Source organism: Camelus ferus, chromosome 5 (assembly GCF_009834535.1).
Source record: "Camelus ferus isolate YT-003-E chromosome 5, BCGSAC_Cfer_1.0, whole genome shotgun sequence".
Classification (NCBI taxonomy): domain Eukaryota; kingdom Metazoa; phylum Chordata; class Mammalia; order Artiodactyla; family Camelidae; genus Camelus; species Camelus ferus.
Window position 1 is genome coordinate 70,097,624 of NC_045700.1, and position 25,571 is coordinate 70,123,194.

Sequence of the window (25,571 nt, forward strand, 5' to 3'; positions counted from 1 at the left end):
ATTTAGACTGTATTTATGTTGGGTGGCTGGGGAAGCCAGGAAAGGCGAATGGAGCTTACCAGGGTAGTAGGGACACATATAAGAAGAACAGGCCACTTTTGCCAGACAAATGAGAGAAAGGAGAGTAGGAATCTGTCAGTAACATGAGGACTTCCTTTTTAGGATTTTCCTCTTCAACTGAACAGCCCTCCCCCGGCCCTCCCCACAAGGTTGTATCAAGGCTTTTAGAGGTGCTGGGATTTATTTCAGCCTCATGGCCTTCAAACCATGACTGCCACTGCCTGCCTCTGTTCCTTAACTGGCAGAGGCAGTGACTGGAGTAAAGTACACAAATGAAGGCTTTTCTTCCTGTGAGCCAATTTCACTTTGGTCTTCCCTGTGTAAACCAAATACGCTCCCTCCTGGCCATAAGCCTTGAGGAGCGGCACTCATAGTAGCACCACCTGATCTAGACAAGCGTCCAGACTCTCTACCTTGCTATTAGCACAATGCACTCTTATTGGGAGCTGAGAAAAGAGCCTCAGGAATACAGATGTTGCCTCTCCAGGCATAAACATTAATTTACTTCCATGTTTGTATCATTCTGCTTCTTCCTGCCATCTGTAGTCTTCCTTACTATCCACTGCCTTTATTGTCACATTTCTACAGCTGGCCACCTCCTCTAACTCCTATCGGAATAGTCTTCACTGGTTACAATCCCTACTTTGGAAATGAAAGTTGGCACAAAAAGCAAGTATCACAGAATTAACTTGCCTACCGGCCACTGGCACCTTCCATGTACGCTAAATGTTAATCGATTTCATTCGTTAGAATTGTGATGTTAGCTACAGAACACGCCAGGAGTACCTTGCAAAGTGAGAACCCACCCACCCAATCAATGAGTCTGTTAACAAAGACAAAGCATCCTCTCATGAACCTCTCCTTCTAGTAACATTTCCAGAAGTGAGAAGTGTTCCATTACCAAAATAATATGTGTTTTTTGTAGGACACTTAGAAAATGCAGAGAATGAAGATGAGAACTATCCCATCACTCTGAGGTACCCTCCTTCCCACAAAGATAATCACCATCAGCTTTACTGCTTATTCTTCTTTATCTCTTTATTTTTATGCAGATATATTTTTTGTTTTACAAAAAGGAAACAAACCAATGGGATCATCCTCTACATGCTGTGCTAACCCACTTTATGCACTTGACTATCTTGCTCATATTCCCAGGACTTTGAAGAGCCTTCTAGGACATAGTTTTAATGACTACATAGCATTCCTTTATGTAGATATACCATAATCCACATAGCCAAACCCTTACCGAAGTTGTTTCCTTTCCTGTTGGCGTGTGAGGGGCTACTACTAAAATCATGCTGCAACAAATATCTTCAAAGAGAAACCTCTGTGTACTTGTGCAATGATTTCCTTAGTAGTAATTCTGAAAGTTGAAACTCCCAGGTAGAAGGATACTACACATGTTAAACTTCTTGATTAAGAATATCGGCTAGTTGTGCCAATTTCCATGTCCACCAGAAGCCCAGGAGAGTTCCTGTCTGTGCGTGCAAAGGAAACAAATTCATTCCACCCAACCTGAATTGCCAGGGGCCCTACTGCTTATAAAAATGGTAAAAAGGATTACAATTGTCAGTCACCCCTAAAAGTTGTCCTGGGTGTAAGGACATCCACATTTAATTTTAGAAGTCCAGATTGGACACACAAACAATAAGAAAAAATGAAAATGAGGCTCTGTGGTTGTGTAAAGCACCATCAACCAGCCTGTCACTCAACACATTTGGAATTTGGTGGTTCTCAGGGGCCTGAGGCAACAGCCTTGATTTCTTAGCACAGCCTGGCTCTGAGCATGAAAGTCTCCCACTGCCACTGCTGCCACCAGGGTGACGGTGGAAGGGCTTTATCTGCAGCACAAGACTAGTCACTGTGAGTTCAGCTGAGTTCTTTGTTGTTTTTCTCTAGATCTATAGAAAGAGAAAAAGGGCAGGGATAGAGTAGGCATTTTCCCCCCTCATTTTTCAAATTGTTTTTATTTTGAAGTAATTTTAGGTTTGCAGAAGAGGTTTAGGAGTAATGCAGAGAGTTATCTTTTATGTTTCCCTAGTTTCCCCTCATGTTAAGATTTTACACAGTCAGAATAAAATTCTCAAAACTGAGTCATTAATATTGCCACAATACTATTAAGTAAACTGTGGGCTTTATTCTTTACTCAAATGTCATCTTTTTTTTTTTCTTCAGTAATGACCTTTCTGTTGTTTTTTCAGGAGACTGGGTACTTTTTCAAAGTTGTCAGTTAAAGATATGGTAAAGAAGATATCTGCAGATAAGAACTGTACTCAACACTAGGGGGAAACACCATCAGAGAAGCTGCCTGATAATTTTCCAATCAATCTAATGAGTGAGTGTGCACTTCCTAGGCCCACGTTAATCGGGTCACCATCAAACCCCAGACAAGGCCCCAAGGTGCATTTCCAGGCCTGGGCACAGTCCCTCTGCAGAAATCTTGTAAAAAAGCCAGTGACAACTAGGTTGCTCTTTACTCATCACACTTGCAACCTGACTCAATTGACAAAGCCACAGAGACCTGCGACCAGATGAATCCCAGCCCCTGCTGCTTACCTAGCTTGATGACTTTGGCCAAGTTACTGAACTTCCTTGCGCTTCAGTTTCCTCCTCTTTAAAACGAGGGGGAGATTTGTGAGGAATAAAATAATACATGTAGCCCCCTGTTAGGCTCAGAGCAAACATCCCACCTAACCTTAGTCCTCTTTCAATGACAAAGCCCTTCTCAGAGCCAAGAATTTTCTCTCGTGATAATGTAGGCCCATGCTGTCTAACAGAACTTTCCTTGATGACGAGCATATTCTATTTCTGCCATGTCCCATACGATAGCCTCTACTCACATGTGGCTATCGAGCCCTTGAAATGTGGCTAGTGCAATTGAGCAACTAAGTTTTTTTTTTTTAATTGAAGTATAGTTGATTTACAATTTTGCATTCGTTTCAAGTGTACAGCATAGCGATTCAGTTTTGGGGGTTTTCTGTTGCAGATTATATTCCATTATAGGTTATTACAAGACATTGAATGTAATTCCTTGTGCGACATAGTAAATCCTTGGAGTAACTGAATTTTAAATTAAATTTAAGCTAGTTTAAATTAGAATAGCCGCACATGGTTAGTGGCTACTATATTAGGCAGCACATCTCTAGACATGACTCCTTGCTTTGAGAATTTGAGCAGAGAGAAGCCAGAAGTCTGAGTGAAGGCAGAGTGCGTGTTGTGTGGATCAGAAAAGCCAGAGGGACATTCAGTGAATCCAAGTCCTGCTCAGCCTGGAAGGAAGGGCCAGTAAGGTGACTGCAAGGGGCTCATGGTGCTTTCTTCTGCCGGGGGGCAGCGCCAACGACAGCAGCAGTGGGTATTAAAGTGGTCTGCAGGTTTGGAGTTACCATTTATTTTGGAAGCTAATGGTGAAACGGAAGAAAGCCACAGGAGAGCGCTAAAATCCAAATCTCTCTAGTGAGGGGTTAGGGAGCCTGACTATGCTGGCGAGATGAAGTCTGCACATCTTGAACGAGAAGATAAACAGTTCCCTGGAACCTGTCTCCAAAACAGTGGGGAGTTTCAGGTGACACAGTGCATTTGAAAATAAGAGTGGAGGGTGTGGACACCCTGGGGAAAATTGTTCCTCCCGAAAAAGATCCTTTGCTAGTCTACAGTTCTCTGTTCCGACCTATCTTACTCTTTGTGCTCTGACATTCACTCTCCATGGAGGCTTTTTAAAGCCCATGAACAGTAAGTAGGGAGAAAATCAAACAAAATTCGGTTGGGTTAAACCCTACCACATTTTTCAGGGCAGAACAACGTTCAAACGTTCCGTTAGGATCTCTTTCCCTTCTCCCCACCTGCGAGAGTGTGTTTTTCTTTGACATTTGAGCTCCTTTCCCCTGTCTCTGATGTTTTCCTCACTGCCCTTTTTGCCTCCTCACTGAAGCAAAAAGAACAGAGCCTCGGCTAATTACTCTCAGATCAAATAATACTGGTTATTGTAATTGGTCATTGTCCGAAAACACTGAGTTCTTCTTAGCCCTGAGGTTGCCTGGCACGGCTTAGTTAGCGAACTATTCCGGGAATGTCTCTATTATCTGTTTTACTTTGCAAAAGAAACTAGGGATTTGTTGAAAGCTGGTAATAAAAGTCTGCCCTGGTCTGAGCCGAGACTGCGTAGAGAGGGCCTGGGAAAGCATGACCTCCATGAATCACGTTGTCCCCCACCTCCAATAGCCACTCAATGATGTTATTTGGTTTCTCTGTGTTGGAGAATAATAAACCCACTAGGTTTTCTTACAGGCCAACACTCCCTCGCTCTCAGAGCCTTGGGCATGGTTGAGGGGCACAAAACAATTTTAATGACCAAACTCACTGAAAGTAAAATGGTTCATAGAGAAAAACTAACAGACTCACAGGTGGCTGCCTCTCCCAGAGGCATCTTCCTGGTGCTGAGGGCCCCCCTGCTCAAGGTGCTCAGGGGTGGGGTGTTCAGCAGACTGAGGTCTGGGGGAAATGTCCCTTCAACTCTGCTGAAAGATAGGCTTTCCAAGGTGGTGCGTACCTGTTGCAGACATTCTGAAGGCTCTGAGGCTTCGGCAGTGGGAACCATTCTGGAAAGCAAACGCAGACACGTTAAAAGACAAAAACAACCCTAAAATCCTGTTGCCAAAAATATTAAAATTCTAAATGCTCTTCTTGGCTTGGGGGAAGAGAGAATTCAGGTATCAGGTAGGCAAACTCAGTGATGTTTAAAATTTAAAAGCCTCTTCTCACTCTGAATTTTTAAGATTCTGCGGAAGGTCACTACCTGTGAATTGTGTCCTTCTCCCAAATTTATATATCAAAGTCCTAACCCCAAGTACCTCAGGAATTTGACCTTATTTGGAAAAAGGGCCGTTGCAGGTATAATTAGTTAAAATGAGGTGATTGGGATGGGCCCTAATCCAGCTGGTGTCTGCATAAAAAGGGAAAATGTGGACACAGACGGATATGTCTAAGGGAAGATGAAGATGATGTGAAGAGACAGAAGAAGACAGCTATCTGCAATCCAAGGAGACAGGCCTGGAACAATCCTTCCCTCAGAGCCCTCAGAAGGAACCAGTCCTGCCAACACCTCAACTTCAGATCTGGCCTCCAGAACAGTGAGACAATACATTTCTGTGGCTTAAGCCACCCAGTTTGTGCTACTTTGTTTCGGCCTCCCTAGCAAACTAAACTAATACAGTCAGAATACTCCGTAAAGTCAACGAACTTTAATTTAACGTCTACAGTGTGCAGAACATGTGCCAAGTGCTGGGAGAATACAAAAGTAATCAAAAGAAACTTCCCCACTCTTACAGAGCTTACAATTCACTTCAGAGAACAAAACAAGCTTGCATACACACGCATACACATACACACGTGTGCACACGTGCACACATGAAAATTCATGTCACAGAATGAGGGGGCAAAGTCTCAAAAACTCCAAAGTGGCAAAAAGCAACAGGGCTAATTTCATATGTCAGTTACAGTAAAAACAGAAGTGAATCCTGGCTTGAATAATCCAAAATGGATGATAATAAGATTTATAATCTTCTTTGGAGCACTCTTTATAACATTTCCATGTGGATACATGTGTTTCTATAACTTTTTTGATATTGACAGTATTTAACCCAAAGTAAAGCCACTATAAAAGAAGACAATTTCTCATTCACTCAAGAAATACTAATCTAATGCTTACTCTATGTAACAGTGATGAAAGGGGCTGAAGAAAACATAAGCTGATGCTGCTTCTCAAATCCTATTTCCCACTCCACAGTGAGAAAAGAGTGTTTCCGCTCTCATTTAAAAGGGTGTTTCTGTTTTATACTTTCCTTGGGCCTGAAATGTAGTTGTTTTAGTTTTAAACGCTCTCTTCCTCCAGCTCCTACGGGCATAGAATACACCAAGACTGTTTATCCAACAAAGAATTCAATCGTAGTTGGGCAAAAAATGATTTTGATAATACTGACCTATTCAAGTCTGTATGTGCATAGGAAAGCCCTGCAGAACCACTCTCCCCTGATCATGATAATGGTTACTGCGGCTTACCCTTTTCATGTCTATACCTATTTTCTTAAATTTATTTTTTTAAATAAAAAACTTTGGAACTTCAAAAGTAAGTTCAATTAAAGATGGACTTTATGGTGCTAAGAGTTGTAGAGTGAAAGGCGTGATCAAAGAAAGTGATTTAAGCTGAGTTTTCAAGGTCAGGTGCCATCAAACGTGAACCGCCCTGCTGGCGTTTTATAGTCCCAGGTGGGCACTCGGGGACGCACTTGTGTGGACCGGTTATTTACCCTCCCTTCGGGTGATTGTGCCTAAATTCAAATAACCAGTAAAGATAAGAATACCTGGCATTTGTTCAGAATGTTTATTTCCAAGCCACTTTCTGCTGCCCATTGACAATTTTCCCTGGCCACACAAAATTAAAATATTTCCTCATTCAGTCATATCCCCATTTCCAATCAATAGAGTGAAATCCATTTCACTGCTGTCCCGTGTTTTGTTTCCGCCCTTGCTAGAGCTCTCTGTGCTGGGGTTTCTAGCCTTTCTAATACTCTAGAAATAGTATTAAAATATATACTATTTCTATTTCTTGTGGAAGGTGGGTTTGAAATTAGCTGAATTAGGGTTTGAACCCTGGAGCTAGAGTTTAAAACTGCTGCTTCCAGTTCACTGAGACCTTAAGCAAGACACTGTCACCATGGCCAGCCTGTTTCCTTAACTCAAGTTGGAGGTTATTTTCACCTCACAAGGACTAAGGAATTTGTTGGATGTATTGATTCGGCGAGATAATGAATGTAAAGTGCCTGCCTCCGAGCATTAAACAAAATAAATCCTATTTGCTTCTCCTTCTTTCTCTTCCCTTGAAAAGCGGTGGGCAGTGTAGAGTGTAGTTAGGACCCCGGACCTGGGCTTTGAGTCCACGCTATGCCACTTCACCAGCTGTGTAACGTGAGGGTGTTGCTCAGCATCGCTGGGCCTCAGCCTTCCCACCGGCTGAAGGGAGATCTTTACAGCTCCTGCCGCACAGGGCTGTCGTGAGAATCAGAGCAGTGAGTGTGGTATGTGTTTCCTCCCCCTTTGCCTCTTGTCTTTCTGCCTCTTTCTCTTGTGTGATGTACTATGCCTTTCTCTCTCCTCTCAGGTATTTCTGCCTTATTGTTCTCCTTGGAAACCCATAACTTGCTGTTTCCTTCTCTTGAAATTCTAATGTGTTCCAAGCTTGAGTTTTTACAAGCCTGGCTTAATTTCTCTTGAGCCTTCAATGTGGGCCAGAGGTGTGTGTCCCAGCCGAGTGGCGTAGTAACCTGAACACAAGCCTGGGCTCATATCTCCTTTCTGCCTCTTAGGAGCTCTGGGATCTGGGAGAAATTACTTCACTTCTCTGGTTAAGTAACTCAGAAGCTTCCAAATCTGTAAAATGGGAACACTTTTCCAGTTGCTTGGGAGGATTAGCTAAGAATAAGCACTATGCCTGTAGTTAAGTGCTCAGTCAATGTTAGTCTTATTCTCTTTTCTTGTTTCTACCTCATTTTGGAGAGGAAGCATGGTCTCACACAGTGGTCCTCAAGCTGAGCACCACACTAGCATCACCTGGGAGAGTTCTGAAATGCAAGGCTCCACCCTACAGAGTCTGATTCAATGAGGCTGGGGAATGCCCAGCATTGGTCCGCTGTTGTGTTGTTATCATTATCTTTAATGGTCTCCAGATGTTTCTAGAGTAGCGCTAAATGAGACAGGACGCTGGTCTAGCAAGGCAGGCAGGGTCGACCACTCACCTGGCGACTCCCACACGCTTCTCTGAGGCTCATTTCCTCAAGTGGGCCTGTGAAAATTCAATTAATCAGCGTCTATAAAAATTGCAGGACATTGTGTCTGACGCATACTGCATGTTTTTCAAGGATGTGAGAGGAAGCATGACAAGGGAAAAAAAAAATCAGTCCTCATAAAATCCACCAGTAAAGGATGACCTGTAAGAATGGCCCCAGGAGGCAATGCAACAACAGTGAAACTGAGGTTCTATGCGTTGTGTAGACTGTGCCTGACTCTCCTCCCACATCTGTTTTGTAGCCACGTTAGCCCAGATCTAGGGATTGAGGTGTCCAGGGTCAGTGAGGTTGCTGTTTGAAGCAAAGCCAAAGCCCAGTCCCTGTTTGCAGCCAGTCCTCCCGCTCTTATGCAGATAACCTAATGCTGAGTGACCTTGCCTCTCCCATTGATTTTTCCCAGTAGTTAACTGCCAGCGATCAATGAGAGAAGGATCCACGAACAGGCATTTTACACAGCACCATTTCAAGAGGAGTCCGTTTCTCTGGCTTGTCTATAGGTAGCTTATTTCCCTTCTCCTTCCAAAGATGATAGTAAATCATAAGACCAGATTCTTCTCCACCTGCTCCTGCTGCAGTTCTCTTTAAAAGAGTTTTCATTTGAGCTCAATTGGAATTAAAGGCAGCAAAAGCAAAGTAAGTTGCAAACGGCAAGTTTAAAAGCTGAACGCTTTAATTTCTCAACTAAATGAGTAAATTTATTATTTTTTAATTTTTAGATTTAACGGAGGTACTGGGGATAGAACCCACGGCCTCGCGTATGCTAAGCATGGACTCTACCACTGAGCTATTCCCTCCCCCTTCCAAACGGAGTAAAATTAAAATGAGGGCCTGTTGCTACCATAGTGAAATAGCACATTTCTCCCATAAACCTTTAAGAAAGCTCATTTCACAACTGAGTCAAGTCAACAGAGATTTGTTGGTTGAATGATAAAATATCACCAGGACCATTTTAAGCCTTAGCTCAAGTAAAACATTTTCTAGTTACTATAGTCTTAACCACAGTCACCCGAAGGTTATCTTATAGCGCGGTCTACTGAACTCCACCTCTGGAATTTCCCGAACACAATGCATTCTGAGAGACCATATATTTGGAGAGTTGATAATGCTGTTAGCCTTATTTCGCTATCTCCAGCAGGAACTTTAAAGCGGCTTTGCAAGAATCTGTAGCTCTTCCCCTACCTCCACCTCACCCTAGCCTCACATACACACACTCACGCCCTCACTGCTGCTCGCTTCCCTCTCCCTCAGGTAGCTGGCTTGGAAGTTTCCTTGGTCTTCTCCTCAAGGAGCCTAAACTTGGCTTTGCGTTACCAGGCTTTCGATTCCTATTTGGGTGTCCTGGGGATGCCAAAAGCCGAAGCTCTCTCGGAGGGTGCCCCTCGGTGCTCGAACACCCCAGCACTACCGCTCACGTTTGGGGCTTATCACTTTTCCCACCCTGCACCAAAACTTTTCGTTTCTAAGAAAATATTCTATCCTCTCAAGCTTCTTCCTAAGATAATGTTCTCTGTAGAGGAAGGGGAAGCCAGGCCTGGCTCCTGGTTGGTGAATGGAGAAGGTGGAGGGGACAGGCACAGTCAGGAGTCTCCGTGTTTAATGTCTGTCCATTCATGTTAATTGTCCACAAACAATATTTGAGCTATAGCTTGATCCTGCCACTCGGTGTTTTTGGTATTTAATGATGCGTCATTTGACGACATGTATCACTCCCCATGGTCTCTACAAATGTTTAAGGGCCACCACATGCAGGTGTTGTGCTCAGCACTGGAAATACACAGTATTCCCCACCAAGTTTATAGCCATGTGATCCATGGGACGACAGTGATGATTATCATCATCTTCTGGTCTTCTCCAGCCTCTCTGGCTGTTCTCAGCTTCCAAAGCCCCCTTTCCCTCCACCTGATCCCTTAGCACTGGTTTCCCTTCTCACCCCCACTCCTGGTTTCCATCAGAGCCTTCTTCCTCTATACACTGTCCCTTGGGCAACTGAATTCACTCCTGGAACTTTAAGTACCACTTCAAGCAGATGACTTGCAATTTTGTATTTCTAGGTCAGACCCCTGTAATCACAGGCTTCTATTTCTAATTGCTTTTTAGATATCTCCATTTGGTGGTCCCACAGGTACATTAATCTTGAAATGTTCAAATCTTACAGTCATTACGTTCCCCACAAATCTGTTCCTTTCTCCTTTTATTTCCTGTGCCAGTAAATGGTGCGTACTATCGTTTTCTTACCCACTGGATTTAGGTTTCTCCTTCACAATTCGAATTCAATCTGTTACAACCTCCCCTTGATTCTACCTCCTACATGCTTTCTAGATTTGCCCCAGCACTCCTTATCCATTGCCACTGCTCCAGGTAGACTTCCTGTTTATCTTCCAGAATCTAGAGCACTGCCACATTGCTTCTGGTCTGGACGACCACCAAGTTAATTCTACATAAAGTCTTCCAAGCAGTTATTCTAGAGTTTGAATCTGCCATATGACTTCCCTGCTAACAATCATCCAGTGCCTTCTCTTTGCTTATTGGTCAAGTCCAAAGCCTTAGGATGATTACAAATCACTTTCCAATCTGGACCCCATCTTCCCTTCCAGGTTAATCTCCAACAGTGGCCCACACAAAGCCAACGTTCTAGCTTCCCTGAGCAACTCACCTTCTGGTATATTACCAAACACACCTGCCTTCCCACTCCTGCATCAAGTTCCTTTGTCTGGAGCATCCTTCCCCTTTTGCTTATCTGGAGAAAGCCCACTCCATCATCCTTGAAACCTGGCTCATGTCTCTTTCTCTTGAATAGTCCCTAAATTCCCCAGCCAAACCAGGGCCTCTTCCCTAGTGTTCCTAGGGGTCCCCAGGGGAGCCTGCTATAATACTTTCCACACTGTATTATTTATTTATCTCCCTCTCTAGACTGTATTTCTTGAAGGCAGGTATCAATGTCTTATTTATTTTTTACTCTCTCAGTCACAACACCTAGCATTCGCTGAATATTTGTTGAATGAATGAAAAATTGATGCTTGGATGAAAAATGAAGATGAAATAATTTTGCTAAACCGTAAAAGTAACCCAGGAGAGCCCACTTGTGTTTCCTGCTCTATAGCTTACAGAGACCGATGATGCCAGACACTGGCCATGAAGGTGGGGAAGGAGTCTCTGGTTTGAACCGGATCCATGATATTTGTGAACTTAAGGCCTTTTTCTTGAACTGGGAAGAAACACAGCAGGATTTTAGGTGAAAAAAAAACCTTTTTTTAACCTGCTTTCCCTCATTCACAAATTTTCCTAATCTTACCTACTTTAAGATCATCTGGTTCTCCTCAGTAAAAACTAATAATTGCCACCAAATAAATTAAAGATGAGAAAACTAAAAATAAATGTACAAGCTAGAAGAAACTATTAATGAAGATCAAAGTGGGCTGTGTATCTAAATGAATTTTACTGCCTGATTTGGGGGACGGGTTAATGAAGATGTTAATAGTGACTCCCAGGAGCTTGTGGCCATGCTCCAGAAGTGTGACAGGAATGAGCCTAAGGGTGGTTCACAGACTGCATGAACATCGCGGCTTCATTTGCTGGGGGGTGGGGGTGGGGGGCGGGGGGTGCTGCTGGAGTTGCAGGGCAGGGGCTCCACTCACATCACACTCCAGAAACAAGTCATCATGTCACCAAGCTCACAGACTCTAAAAGCAAGTCTGGGTTAAAGGACATAGTCATTGGGAGAATGTTATTGCCTGCTCCCCAGTCTAGGGCACTGTTTTATTACCAAATCATCACATTTGTCCTTGGAAGGTAATGTGAAATTACTGAGGAGCACCAACTTGGAGTGCAACAGGGTGGATATTCTGGGTCAGCCCGCTCTGGGCGAGGTCATCCCGGGCAACACACATACCCCCCCAAGCCTTAGCCCTCTCGTCTATAAAGTGGGAATGACAACATTGCCTCTAACCAACAGGGGTGCTGTGAATCCAAGTAGAGTGATGTATGTAAAGTGCCCAGCTTATTGTTAGTGCTCATAAACAGCAGTTATTTTACCGGCAACAAGGTGAATAATAACCTACAATAATAACCTACAGGTACTTTCTTGGCAAAGCAGGCAGAACAAGGATTAGTCCAAAGGGTACAGTTGGAACTAGAACACAGGTTTTCTAACTTCTGGTCGTTGATTTCATTTAACAAATATTTACTGACTATTGTGTGCTGGTTACGGGGGCAGGTGTAAAATACTGTGAACACTGGAAGTGGTCAAGTTTGCTTTGTGGGAAACCATGTACTGCTGTATCATGCTTTGGGTGAAACTGACAATGACAACACGAATGTGTCTGTGATTTCATAGCCCTTACTGGACACCAATTACGTAGCATGTAGGTAGGACGAATTCTCCCTCAGAAGAGCCCTATGGCCACAGCATGGGCAGGCATCTCACAGCAGTTCAGGACAGGGAGCAGAAAAGAGCCTTCACCAGAAGGGACAGCTTAACAGGTGCTCAAACTGACTCGGGTAGGTGTTTGAAAGCTGCAGGTTAGCGCTTAGGGTGTGTGAATTCCGGCAGTACTCAGGCCCAAGCAAGCAAAAACCTAAGTCAGTTCTGGCCTAGGAGGTGTGCCTGACATCGAGAAGGAAGCCAAGAATCCTAAGGGAGCTAAACAGAAAGAAACAGGCACAGCATCAGTTCTCAACACCTGTCATTGAGTCTGAATTCTGGTGAGTCACTGAGCAGCTGAATGAACTTCCACGCTGTGTTTTAAAAAAAAAAGACAGGAACTAATTTTTGTACAGTACCCCCTAGAAGTCAGGCATCATGAATGGTAAGTAAACTTATGGTGGCAATCATTTTGCAATATATACAAATATCAAGTCATTATGTTTGCAAAGTGAGACAGGGGGACATAACACGGTTAACAGAAGGAGAACCCGGTTTGGCTGTGGACTGACCCATCTCCAACCTAGGAAATGCCTCTATGTGGACCTGGGAGAAAGCCTGTTTCCTCATGTGTAAAATCGTGCTAGTCTGACCAGCAGGGACTCAGGCAGACTGTATAAAGACAAGCAATTATGTGCCTGGCACATAGGGGACACTTCTTAAATGATAAGATTGCTCCCATTTTGCAGATTAGGGAACTGGGAAATAAGTAACTTCCTCAAGTGCCCCCAGAGAGTGCAAGATGGAAATGGATTTGCTGCTCCCTGAATTGATGTCGACAATTAAAATCTCTCTTATCAATATCCTTCCTCTTAGTTCAGTCCACTGAATAACTCCCTCGGCTAGTAGCTCATTGGACTAAGTGGACACAGATGCAGACCTTTGTGTTCTCAGCAAATACACAAAGACCTACTCAGAACACTTTGAGCCCAAAGCGTGGTAACTCTGTCATACCAACGTGAACAAGGATCATCTTAGACTTTAATCATCCTCTGTCCCATCGTGGTGTCAGATGAAGTGAAGCTCTCATAGTGGATTTCAGGTCGAAATAAAACATTCCAAGAGTAAAGCTAGATTGCTGTGCTGTCATGCTGATGCCAGTATTCCGTCCCCGTTATTTCTTGCTTCCACCTGGTGGTCAAAAGTTGCAAAAGCAGGCGTACTGAAAACAACTAGGTGTCAACAGGATCCATTTGCCTATCGTTTATAGGACATCTGAATCTGGATCCCTGCAGGGCTTTTAGTACCGCTTTCCTGCCTTTTGATTTCTACTAAGTTCCTCCAGTGGAAAAATCTTTCCATGTGCAGTGTTCTTTCCTGGGGCTGAAAGAACCAGGATAATCCCGGATGCTTCCCTGCAGCTGAGCTCATGTCACAAATCAGGCATGATTTTCAGCAGATATTTCTTTAAAAGTTTGAAGGCCTCTGTGGACTCTATTCCCTGCTCAACGGGAACGAGCATCAAAGAGGCAGGAATAAAATGCTTTGCACGCACATCAGGAACTAATTGCCAATTTGGCAAATGCATTGACTAATGTCATGCACTGTTATTTCTAAATCCTCTCCTGTCCTTGACCCCCAGTATCTAGATGTAAACTTGGAACCATTAGTGGAGAAGGATAAAGTCTTCTGGTGCCTCAAATGGAATTGAGAGGGATTTAAACTCGGCGCTTTTGAGTGTGGTGAAATGAACCCAGCAGTACATTAATGCTAGGATTTGAGCTCACACAGCATGAGCGCTTTCAAAAAACCATGTTTAAGGAAGCAAACAGAGCCACGACAGACCCTTTCAGGGGAGCAAAAGGCGTTGGATGAAACAATCAATGACACATTAAAAACCACAACTGGGCTGCAATCATGTGGGTAGGGGGAAAAAAGTCTTTCTTTATCACAGGATCTTTGCATCTAATGAGATGGTGACTGGACAACCTCCAGAGGAGTGAGGCCTCTGTTTACTTTAGCTGAGAAATGTCTAAATATTTAGTTGATTCTCTTAAAAGCCTTACACGATTCTGTAGCAAACTGGTCTCTAAGGTATGATCTTATTGGCTGTAAACTGCCATTGGGAAAGCTATTTAAAAGGAATTTGGAAAAGTCAGAAGATATTACTAGTGAAAGTACAAATGTTAACTTATCTTTTTCTCTCAAAATTAACTATTTTTGATGTCTTCCAAATATTTAGTTTACGACCAACACCTTGCCAGTGAATACTTTCTCTTAATTAATCCTAAATGGTTCTCTACCTCTTACATACACTTTATTCTCATTGGCTCCAGGTAGGTCCGAAGTGCTTCAGGCTGGAAACGGGAGGGACTCCTGAGTGCATTTTCCTGGGAGCTGGAGGGGAATCTAAGAAGGCTGAGGGAACTTTGTAAAAATGTCTACAGGGGTCCACCCTTTAAATTCACACTACCATCCTGCATTAGCAGATTTTAGCCAAGACCAATATTCAGTTTGCTCTAAGCTTCTGAGATCCTGTGTGTCACAAACCCAGTACATCCCAGATATGGCATCAATTGGGGCTTTAACCTTTTTAGACTTTCTGATAGCAGAATCCCCTCCAGCATGCCTTCTTTATTACTGCTTCCTGTGGACTCTTGCTAAGGATCCCCACACTTCTCCCCTCCCCCACTGCAGGAGGCCAGCACAGCCCCGTTCCCGCCAGTTTGATTAATGTGTCTTGGCTAATTGTGTGCAAGATGGCAGGCCTTTAGCAAGTGTGACCAGTTTATTGTTCAGCCAATCACAGGCGCCTCGGTTAGCATGTGAAAAGGGGGTGTGTTGTCAGGGAGGGTGAGTGTTCTGGCGGCTGAGTCAAAGGAGGAGCATTTTGGGGGGTCACAGAGCAACACCCACTTCTTTGAGGGGATGTTACTATGCTCTACTAAACCTGTAAACCTCTTACTCAAAGCACTTTTTTTCTCCTCCCTCTTTTTTCAAGGAGATCTTTTTTTCCCATGGTACAAGCAAGGCAAGACACTGGCTACTCTGCAGATGGAGTTCACGTTCCAGGGTTTTTAATATTTCACTTTTATATTTCTGTTAGAGAATGATCCTGCTGAGAGTCTGGGAATCCGCGCTCGTCAGAACCCCCTCACTGACACTTGGATATATTGCTCTGAAAGCTATCCCAGGAGAAAAGATTAAACAAAAAAAAGCCTACTTTTCAAAGCCTACTTCTCAATCTGCCCACATCAAAATAAGACAACTGGCCCTTTGAAGTGGAAGACACAGAGTTCTCAGGCAGCTTGCTTAAAATTGGGGGGGAGAGAAGGAAGGAAGGAAGAAAAGGAAGGAAAGAAAGAAAGAAAGGAAGAGAAAGCAAAAAAGAAAGAAAATAAAGAAGAAAGAAAGAAAAAGAAAGAGCAGCACCTAAAATTATATACCTTTCTTCCCTTGCCTGGATTTAATCAGGCACAAGAGTCTGAAATGACAGCGAGAAACCCTACAGCCCTGCTCATCAGCGCCCCAGGAAAACAGTCACCTGGTCAGAGAAACCTGCCCAGCTAGGTCAGCACCAGGTGTTTTTTTTTTAAACCCTGTACAAACAGAAACTGTATTATTTATACAAAGGTCTGGAAAGGGCAGAGTGGGCACAGACCGACACCGGATGATCGTCTCAAGTTCTGAGCTCTCCCATAGTTGTCGTGTGGCTCAATTCAAAGTTTGGGGGCTCTTACTGCTACTTGGAAAGGAAAGGAAAGGAAAAGAATGGAAATCTCATCAAGAATGGTGTTAACAGTTCTCCTCTGTGACATTTTTCTGGCTCCCATCCCCTCTTCTGTTCCCTCGATCACTGGAGTTTAAGTCTGTGGAAGCAGGAGCAACAGCTCAGGGGTGGGGGTGGGGGGTTGGGTGGCTCAAAGGGACTTCTTAATTCACATAAGGGGACGTTCCTGGAACATAGATGTGGGTGATGGTTTTAAAACATAGTCCTTGTGATGGAGTTATCAATAGTATGACCCCCCATGCCCAAGATATGCTGCTGGACTTTTAAGATTTACAAATACAAGTTTAGACATCCTGGCTGTAACTAAGGTTACAACTCCCTTCCTTCTGTAAGCCTAGTCTGGCTCACAGCTACACACTTTCCCAAGCCCGAAGAAGCGGGGCTCACAAATGAGCACCCCCTGATAAAGAGAGCTGGTGAAAAAGTGTAGATGAATGAATATACACCCAAACTCTTAGAGGGCCAAGAATGTGCCGTGTTCATCTATGCAGACCCAGCACATAACACAGTGCCTGGCAGACAGTAGATGCTCTGAAATTTTTGGCTGATTTAAATTAAATTGAATCCTTACTAGAAAAACAATGCAAAGTATGAACCCTATTGATGTTGGGCTTGGAGAATTCTCTTCATAAATAAAAAATTGCACATTACTTTGAAATGACAGCAAAATGAAAAATGCAACGTATTTCTCACTGTTTTATTGGAACCCAGTTATCTTATTTGGTACAGAATCTGGCAGGGAAGCATTTTGGACAAGTTTCTATCATTATTGTTCTCACCAAGTATCACTGTTTATTGCCTGAATCAACCTGAAACCCAAATGTTTGAAGTTTGGGGGAACAGCTTCTGCTCACCATGGCAGCTCTGTATTGATATCATCCAAACTGTTTTCTACAACCCATCTGTGACCCTAAACTTCTGCTTGCTTCCATGTTAGGAAGCTGAGGAGTCCCCATTTTCACCTGGAGAGGAGAGTAGGTAGGGAGAGGTATAGGCAGGGTAGAAAAGGATGAGACCCAGGTTCTCCTAGAAACTGTAGCAACTGGAGATAGAATTTATTGCAGATTGGACCATGGTCTCTACAAAAAGCCTGTTCTTTTTTCTTTCTGTCCCAGACCAAAGGGAAAAGGCATTATTCCAAGCCCTGTGGCCAGAGAGTGGCATTTTTCTCAAGCGCTAAACTCAAGCAAAATCCTTTGAAATGCTAAACTATTTGTAAATAATGATCCTAACACCATTTAGCAATGCACAGGATCGTTCACAAAGCAGCTGAAATGACTTTACAGTTAGTCTTTAGCTGTGGTAGGTTTTCCATAATCCTGGTCAGTTCAAGATGCCTGAACTGTACAGCTGTTTGAGCAAAAGTATTAGATGCTGGAGAAAAAAAAAAAATTTCCAACCTCCTATGTCTTTTGTCTTCCACCTTAACTGCCTTTTAAATCTCCCTATAATTTCTGTTCTCATAAAACCCTTCCTGGACAACCTCATACCAAAGTTAGCAATGACAACAGTATAGGGAAATTCCATTTTTAGTTATGGGAAAGTGTAAGAATATAAAGACTAGAATATCAGACTTGGGCCACATTCTCCCTTATCTTATACATCTCTGTCTCCCCTTTAATCCTGCCTGCCAGAGGCCAGCTCTGGTATGGTCATTACTTGTTTCTCATCATCTGCTCTGGTCCTTCATTGTATAGCTCACTGCTTATCTCCTCTCTTCTGTCTCAGCATCCTTCAAGTGACTGCTGGGTAATCTGACCTCTCTGGCATGTCCTTGAGAGAATTTCTCAAAGAAATCCCCCATGGCAAAACTTCCAGCACTTCCAAATCCACCCCAGGAGCCGGTCTCGGAGGACCAAATATGTGACAGGAAATGACCACTGTGTCAGGTCGAGAGACACTGGATGAACTCTTGTATAATCTAGAGATATCGTCCTTGGCCTGCTGTAGGCCTAGCGAGCCTTTACTTCCCCTCTGTGGTATTAGCTTTCTTTTTATACCATATGAGGTACAATAACCTAGCAGATAGACTCAATGATAGTCACTGACAGGGCTAAAAAATGAGACCATCTTTTAAGTTGTCCTTTTAAGCCATTGGGTATTCAGAAGTGGATGTGGAATCCATAGTAACAGTCATTCCAAATTCTTATTCAGTTTGTTAGTTGAGTTTTACAGAGTTGGAGAACTGATCTAACCTCAACTACTATTTTAATGTCCTCCTTGTAAAAAGATTAGTCAATCTAAAACTCTTTCTAGACCTATCTACACTGTTGAGTTAACAATTAAAGAAGGAGAGTCTGTTTTTGTGGCCAGTGCTCTCACACTGCTAGTTCTCAGAGCATCTGGAAGCTCAAATCAATATTACCTGGATTGTAGTTAGGTAGCTTGGAAACTCCTGGCCAGGTATCCTCCGTAGGGACTCCCAGCACCTACAGAAAGACAAAGAAAGACAAAGAGAGGTGAAGGGGAAATGAAGTGGATGGAGCAGGTACAAAGACACGAAGGACACATCAGGGAGGAACAGGGAAGAATTCCATGTATATCACATTATGCCAGCTGATGTGTACAGAAAGAAACTTTTGCGCTTCCAACATTTATAGTTTCATGGGTGAAACTGGAGTGTGTTCCTATGGTCCTGTGATGGTTAATTGTATGTGTCAACTTGACTGGGCTAAAGGATGCCCAGACAGCTGGTAAAACTTTATTTCCGGGTGTGTCTGCAATGGTGTTTGTGGAAGAGATCAGTATTTGAATCAGTAGACCGAATAAAGAGACTGGCCCTCACCAATGTGGGCGGCATCATCTAATCAGGTAGAGGACCTGAATAGAACAAAAGGGTGGAGGAAGGGCAAATTTTCTCTCTGTCTTCTTGAGCTGGGACATCCATCTTCTCTTGTCTTTGGATATGGGAGCTCCTAGTTCTCTGGCCAGATTCTGGGACATATACCAGCGGCCTCTCTCAGACTGAATTATACCACCAGCTTCCTTGGGTCTCCTATTACAGGAGATGTATATGGTTCTGTTTCTCTGGAGAATCGTGATTAATACAGATCCTAAGCCTGTGTCTTCACTAACTCACTTGTTATTCTTAGGCAGACCCTATAACCTTGCTTAAAATCAGATTCTTATCTCTAAAATTCTACAGGCATATCTCGGAGATATTATGGGTTTGGTTCCAGAACACTGAAATAAAGCAAATATTGCCATAAAGTGAGTCACGCAAATTTTTTTGGTTTCCCAGTGCATATAAAAGTTATGTGTACACTATACTGTGATCTATTAAGTGTGCAATAGACCGATGTACATATCTTAATTTAAAAAAAAACAACAATGTACATGCCTTAATTTAAAAATGTTTCCTTGCTAAAAATAAAAAATGTTAACCATCATCTGACAACACAGGGTTGCCACAAACCTTCAATTTGTAAAAAAAAAAAAAAAAGCAATATCTGCAAAGTGCAATAAAGTGAAGCACAGCAAAACGAGTACGCCTGTACTGCGTGATCACCATACACGAGGATGCTATGCTGAAAGTCAAGAATATAAAACAGCAGAACTCGCAAAGAGTCCCTTTGCCTTACATCAGATGACTGTATTTATATATATACACACACACACACAGGAGACACTTGACAGTTTAAGTTATGCCTCAGCATGGGCATTCAGCTGTTCCCTGATGTGCTCAAATTAAAAAGGACTCAGATTACTGACCTTTAGGAAATGGAATGTTGCCTAAAAATGATCCCAAATCTACCTCTAGTCTTTTCTACCAAATTCATCTCATCTGCTTGTTTTCTCTGCAGCTTAGCAGCTTGGACTATGGTATTTGGTTTTTACTGGATCATAATAATAACAACATTACTTGAAAAAGAGCTCACTTATGCTTTGGATCACCAAATTGAAGCTCTAGTTTTTAATTACTTTGAAAAGAAACGTGTTTTGGAACATAGATTCAAAACACATCAGATTTTGGATGGTGCTGTTACTCTCGTAGGCATAATCCCACCATTCTTTCAAGATAAAATTGCAAAAGCCCAACATCAGTTATTTCTGGGAACGAGAATAAGATTGTTTTTGTGAAATATTAGTAAAACAGCAGTGGCTTTCATACACCACTACAACATAGCTCTTCTAGAAGCGTACCCTCAGTATAAGTCTTTTTAGAAGCATTTCTCACAGAAAGAGCCTAGTGAATCCATTTGTAAAATGCTGAATACAGATGCTGGCCCAATTGTTATGGCAGCAAGTCACCTGCCCAACAATGACAGATAATAATCAATGAGGAATCCAGAAGGCTCTTAATATCTGCTAGCTTGCTGACTAGGATTCTGGCTCAGAATTATACTTTGTGGTGCCTACCAAGCTTGTCCTCGAACAAAAGACACTGAAGTGCCATTTTTCCTTGTATAATAAAAAAAAATTAAGCCACCCAGTAGAATCTTTCTTTGATCCTTTCTCTAAACAAACTGAAAAGCTACTGAGAGGATTACAGGCTTTTCCTATCAGCCACCCTGAGCCTGAAGGAACACTAAGAATTCTGGAATCCATTTTGAAAAACCCACTGGACTAGGTCTTCTTTTGTGGGAGAGGGCCAGAGGATGGGAAGCTAGCTCTTCTTTGTTAATCTACCATCTTATGTATTTGTACAGATGTGCATGTAAACATGTGGGTGGGATGATTCACACATACCCCTATAACTTCTGTTGCCTGGCAAAGCACAACGAAAAGAAAGCAAAGATTGAAGAGAAAGCAATAAGGGAAATAAATTACAACCACATCCATATTTTCTCTAATGTGAAAGTTACCAGAATTGTTGGTTACTTTGCATTATGTGTAATTAAAGCCAACAAAATGGATACCAAACTTTAAAAAATATTACGCTAACAGCTTTAAGCTTGAGATTTTAAAAGTTTAAACAAAAATTCAACATCCTTTACTTAGGAAATTTGATGCTCGGTTTCTATTTGAAGGTTACTGAATTCATTTTCACTTGAGAAAATTACTAAATCTCCACTTCAGTGACTGGGAAACTGAAAACCAAAAATTGTTATTTACTCCCTCCCTGTAGGCTCTTAAAAGGCAGCTAGTGAGTGCTATGATTGAAACCACAGTGGGCTGCTGGGGCTGCTTTCTGCCTTTGTTGGGATGGAAACTGAAGGCATGTTGATTAATGGATTTAAAGTCTGCATAGTTTATTTTATTCTGATTTTAAGACCACATCCAGGATTATTTGCTAAAAATACTTACTGAAAGAATTAGATTTCTTAAAAATTGATCAAAAAAGTAATGACAGTTGTTCAGATGTAAACACACACACAGATGCATTTCAGAAAGATGGTAAAATAAAGATTCAGGATTTCTCAGCATGTCTCTATTCCTAAGAGTGAGATCTCAGGATAAATGTAAAGAAAAGTTGTGGTTAGAGGTTGGGAGATGTAGTGCTTCCTATTGCTTTCAAAGAAGCAATTCCTACGTCAAATATCATAGAATCTGAAATATCTTTCCTTTTTTGTCTTTGTAGACCACATTTATTAAAACACAAATTCAGGAGCCATTTGTAATGTCTGAATTTCCAAGTTGCTTGGGGTGTAGCAGTATAAAAGACAACGTACTGCTGAATTCGGTGACTTTCTTTGTCCTCAGAGTATGGAACTACAGATGGGATAACAAACTGTGGTCTCTAACTACTTGCACAGAACCAGGGGGAAAATGAGCTGTAATGAATCTGACCTCTAGGTGCCCATAAAGGATAGCTAAGCAATGTGGAACTATCTCCTGATCAGTACAGATTGAAAGTCAACAATGAGCTACACAAGTCGATAAACTTGAGAAATAACTGCAGGGGTGAGGGGGAACAATAAACAGAGGAGAGTATTATAATTAAAAATAATAGGAGCTACAATACTCTCTTTACACTTTGTTCAAAGAAGTCACAAGTTCATGAAGTCAGAAAACCAAATACACCTGAAGACACTGGAGACCCAGGGAGGTAGGTTATGAGACTTGCTTTACCTCTTAACCTGAAGTTAGAGCTGGGTTCAGACTCCTGACTCCAAGCCAGTGTCATTTCTAATATATTTACTTGTTTTAAATTTGTAACGAGTTATCATAAATGTCAAAATAAAGTCTTTCTGATTTATTGCAGTGTGGTAAGAATAATGGTGGGCACGAACATGGCTTCCTGGGCAGGACTTGTTGGACTGATTTGTTAAGACATGTTTGTTTTGGCTGCTTCACTCATGTTTTAATATTTTATGTCTAGACACAAGTCCAAAATTTTCACTTACTGAATTTACCTAAAACATCCTTCAGATGGCCAGTGTCAGTCACCAAGTCCTGTCTCGGAAACTTGAGCCAACAGCTAGAGAGCCATCAGGTCCTGGGAAATGTTCTATGATTTCTGTTCTATGATTTCTAAGTGCTGTGCTAAATGCAAAGAACTGTAAAATGATTTAAGGACATGATCATGTAAAAAAATCAGTTTATATATAGCTTTTCAAATATCCTAATAGCATACCTTATCTCAATATTACAATTTTTATTAACTATCTCCATATACATACATCATTTTATATCTCTATGGAGTTCATGTTTGTTTTACATGTATTTACTTATATTTCACCCATCACCCCACCTAGAATGAACAACACCTGAAAGCACAAATCAGGGGAGGCTATAGCTCAAGTGGTAGAGCGCATGTTTAGCATACACAAGGTCCTGGGTTCAATCCCCAGTATCTCCTCTAAAAATAAATAAATAAGTAAACCTAATTACATCCCCCTCAAAAATAAAAAATGAAAAAAGCACAGATCATGCATTTTTCCTATTCTTCCCTTTTTTCCATGCCTTGTAATGTCTTACAAGACCTTGTAGTGTATTTTATATGGTGGGTGTCCAATAAGTATTGTTAAAGTGTTAAATGACTAGAACAAACTTTTCAAATGTGTAAAAGAGCCCTGCAGGGTCAGGACGAGGCAGCGCTAATTGTGCTTCCTCTGTTGGGGACAAGAAGCACTACTAAGTGGGGCACAGAACGATTAGGTTAAATATTAGGGAACGCCTGTTACCAGCTGGGTCACTGAAGCATCTCTACGGTGACAATTTCTATGAGAGAGAAAGACAGCAAACATTTATCAAGCACGTATGGCACCTGGAGCTGTTATGCATTTGATCTCATGAAATTCTCACAGCAAGGTTAGAAAAGTCATTGTCGCCAACCCCAGTTAACAAACAAGGAAACTGAAGCTCAGAGGGTCTGTATAACTTGTACACATTCATTTAACTAAAAAGTGGCTAGAATTCGAATCCTGGTCTTACGACTCTAAAGCCATCAATTACATTATGCCGCCTCCAGCTTAGATGTTACAGCACCCAGTGATGCTTTTTGAAGGTAGCATTTATCTGTCTTGCAGGGGAGTTTTGAGAAAAAAATCTTTTGTCTTGAAGAATGTTTTTTTAGTTTGTGAATGCTTCCCAGTTTTCCCTATGTTTCCCCTTGATATTTGCCATGTTTCCAAAGCTTAATGGCATTGATTAATCTCTATTAAAAAATGTCTAAATTTCACAAAGCATATTTTATTTTACTTTGACATTTACCAAGCACAGTGTTTCTGGGTCACGAATCTATAGCACTAGACTGGTTTGCACAGAATGTCTTCATAAAGGTGAGCCAATGACCCTCTATACTAGCAACTAACTCTCTCCTTTTCCTAAATGTTCCCTAAGGATTTTCTGCACCTTCATGTGTATATTAAAGATAAACTCGACTTTTTTTTTTTTAAGTAAATGAAGGACTCCACAGTGGAAATACAATTCAAAAATAAAAATTTTATATCATTCCCGGAAAGGCAAAATGGTTGGGGCCACTAAATCAAAATCATAAAAGAGTTCAAGAAAAGACAAGTCTTCTCACTTCCACACAAAACCCCACTCTGCAATATTTCCCTATAAAATGTTTCTGCAAGATACCTGATTGGGAGGCTGTTAGCAAGAATGCTCTAGGTGCCTGCTTGAAGCAAGGGAACTTGAAAGGGAGCAGAGCCCAGGATACATGTGATACCCGCCTCCCCCAGTTTAAAGCACTATGACACGTGCTATACAATATGGACGGGATCTAAGTGAAATAAGTCAGACATGAAGGACAAATACTGTATGATTCCACTTATGTGAGAACCTAGAATAGGCAAATTCATAGAGACAGAAGGTAGATGAGAGGTTACTAGGGGCTGGGGGAAGGGAAGATGGGGAGCAGGTTGAATGGATACAGAGCTTCTGTTCGGGATGATGAAAAAGCTTTGGAAACGGATGGAGGTGATGGCTGCACAGCAATGAGAATGTATTTAATGCTATGAACTGTACTAAAAATGGTTAGAATGGTAAATTTAATGCTATATATGCTTAACCACAATTTAAAAATCATCACAAAGAGAGAGTAACATGTAAATGACTATAATACATGGCATATAAGCTATGAGGGGCATAAACACGAAATACATAACGGCACAAATGAGAGAGGGATTAATAATGAATAAAGAAATGAACCACACACACAAAAGCGCCTTAGGAATTCGGTCTGGGGGGAGCATGATAAATAGTATATTTCTTTCACACTAACATGGAAAGCCTTTTGTTTTACCAGAGTTCTATGAAAATTTAGTGTCTTGTCTTTGGTTGACAAAGATCCAGGGCCAAATACACGGTAGAATTAGAGCTGGGGGTGGCAAGGCAGGGACATGTTTATGTAGTAATGGCAGAAACCGCCCTAAGACAGTAAAACCAGGGAGCAGGTGGGTTTGTGGGCTGCCACGGGACAATGGGGGTTTCCTGACCACTCATTCCCAAGGTGCTTATGCCCCTGGCAAATATCACAGTTTCCACAACCTTAATATATGGCTTAATCCTTCAAAGCAGATGGACTGCTTCGCTCGTCTCTAAGGCAAATTTGGTTCAAAGTTTGAAATACTATATTTTTTCTTCCTAAGAGGAATTCTTCTCTTACCTCCCAGATCTTCTCCAGCTGTTCAAGGATGTTGGAAACTCCAGGAAACAAGGGCTGACCCTGGAACATTTCAATAAAGATGCAGCCTGCACCCCTAACAAAGGAAATAAGAGTCAAACTGATATTTTCAAGGAAACCATAATGCAAAACTGAACTACTAACATTTCTCCTCCCAAGAAATATTTTAAGGACAATTAAATAGGGGCTACATACTATGAAAAGTCTTGGGCAAAAAAAAGTCCCTATATTAAACAAATATAAGAAGAGTCTGCCACTTTTTGTTAAAATGGAATGCAACCAGCATTTAGGAACACAGTAATAGATAGCAAACATTTTAGATCATTCAAGCTCATTAACAATACCTTTTATGAGAAGAGGGGGAAGTATGGAACCTCCAAACTGAACACCCTCTTTCACTGACTCTAAGATGCTATCATTGTAAGAAGCATCATTATTGTATGTACTTTTAAGAAACAACAAAAAAAGTTAAACTATATCATGATCAGAATGTTTCTCTTACAC

General features: G+C 41.9%; 1 protein-coding gene across 1 annotated transcript in view; it reads right to left on the reverse strand.

Moving 5' to 3' along the window:
- The window catches only part of CDK15 (cyclin dependent kinase 15), an 87,236-nt gene that overhangs the window by 18,096 nt on the left and 43,569 nt on the right, over positions 1–25,571 (reverse strand). Inside the window, exons 13-15 of the mRNA XM_032479170.1 lie at positions 25,050–25,143; positions 18,417–18,480; positions 4,610–4,658 (exon numbers count right to left, since the gene is read on the reverse strand). Of these exons, the coding sequence (XP_032335061.1) occupies positions 4,610–4,658; positions 18,417–18,480; positions 25,050–25,143 (207 nt within the window). The remainder of the gene's footprint in view (positions 1–4,609; positions 4,659–18,416; positions 18,481–25,049; positions 25,144–25,571) is intronic.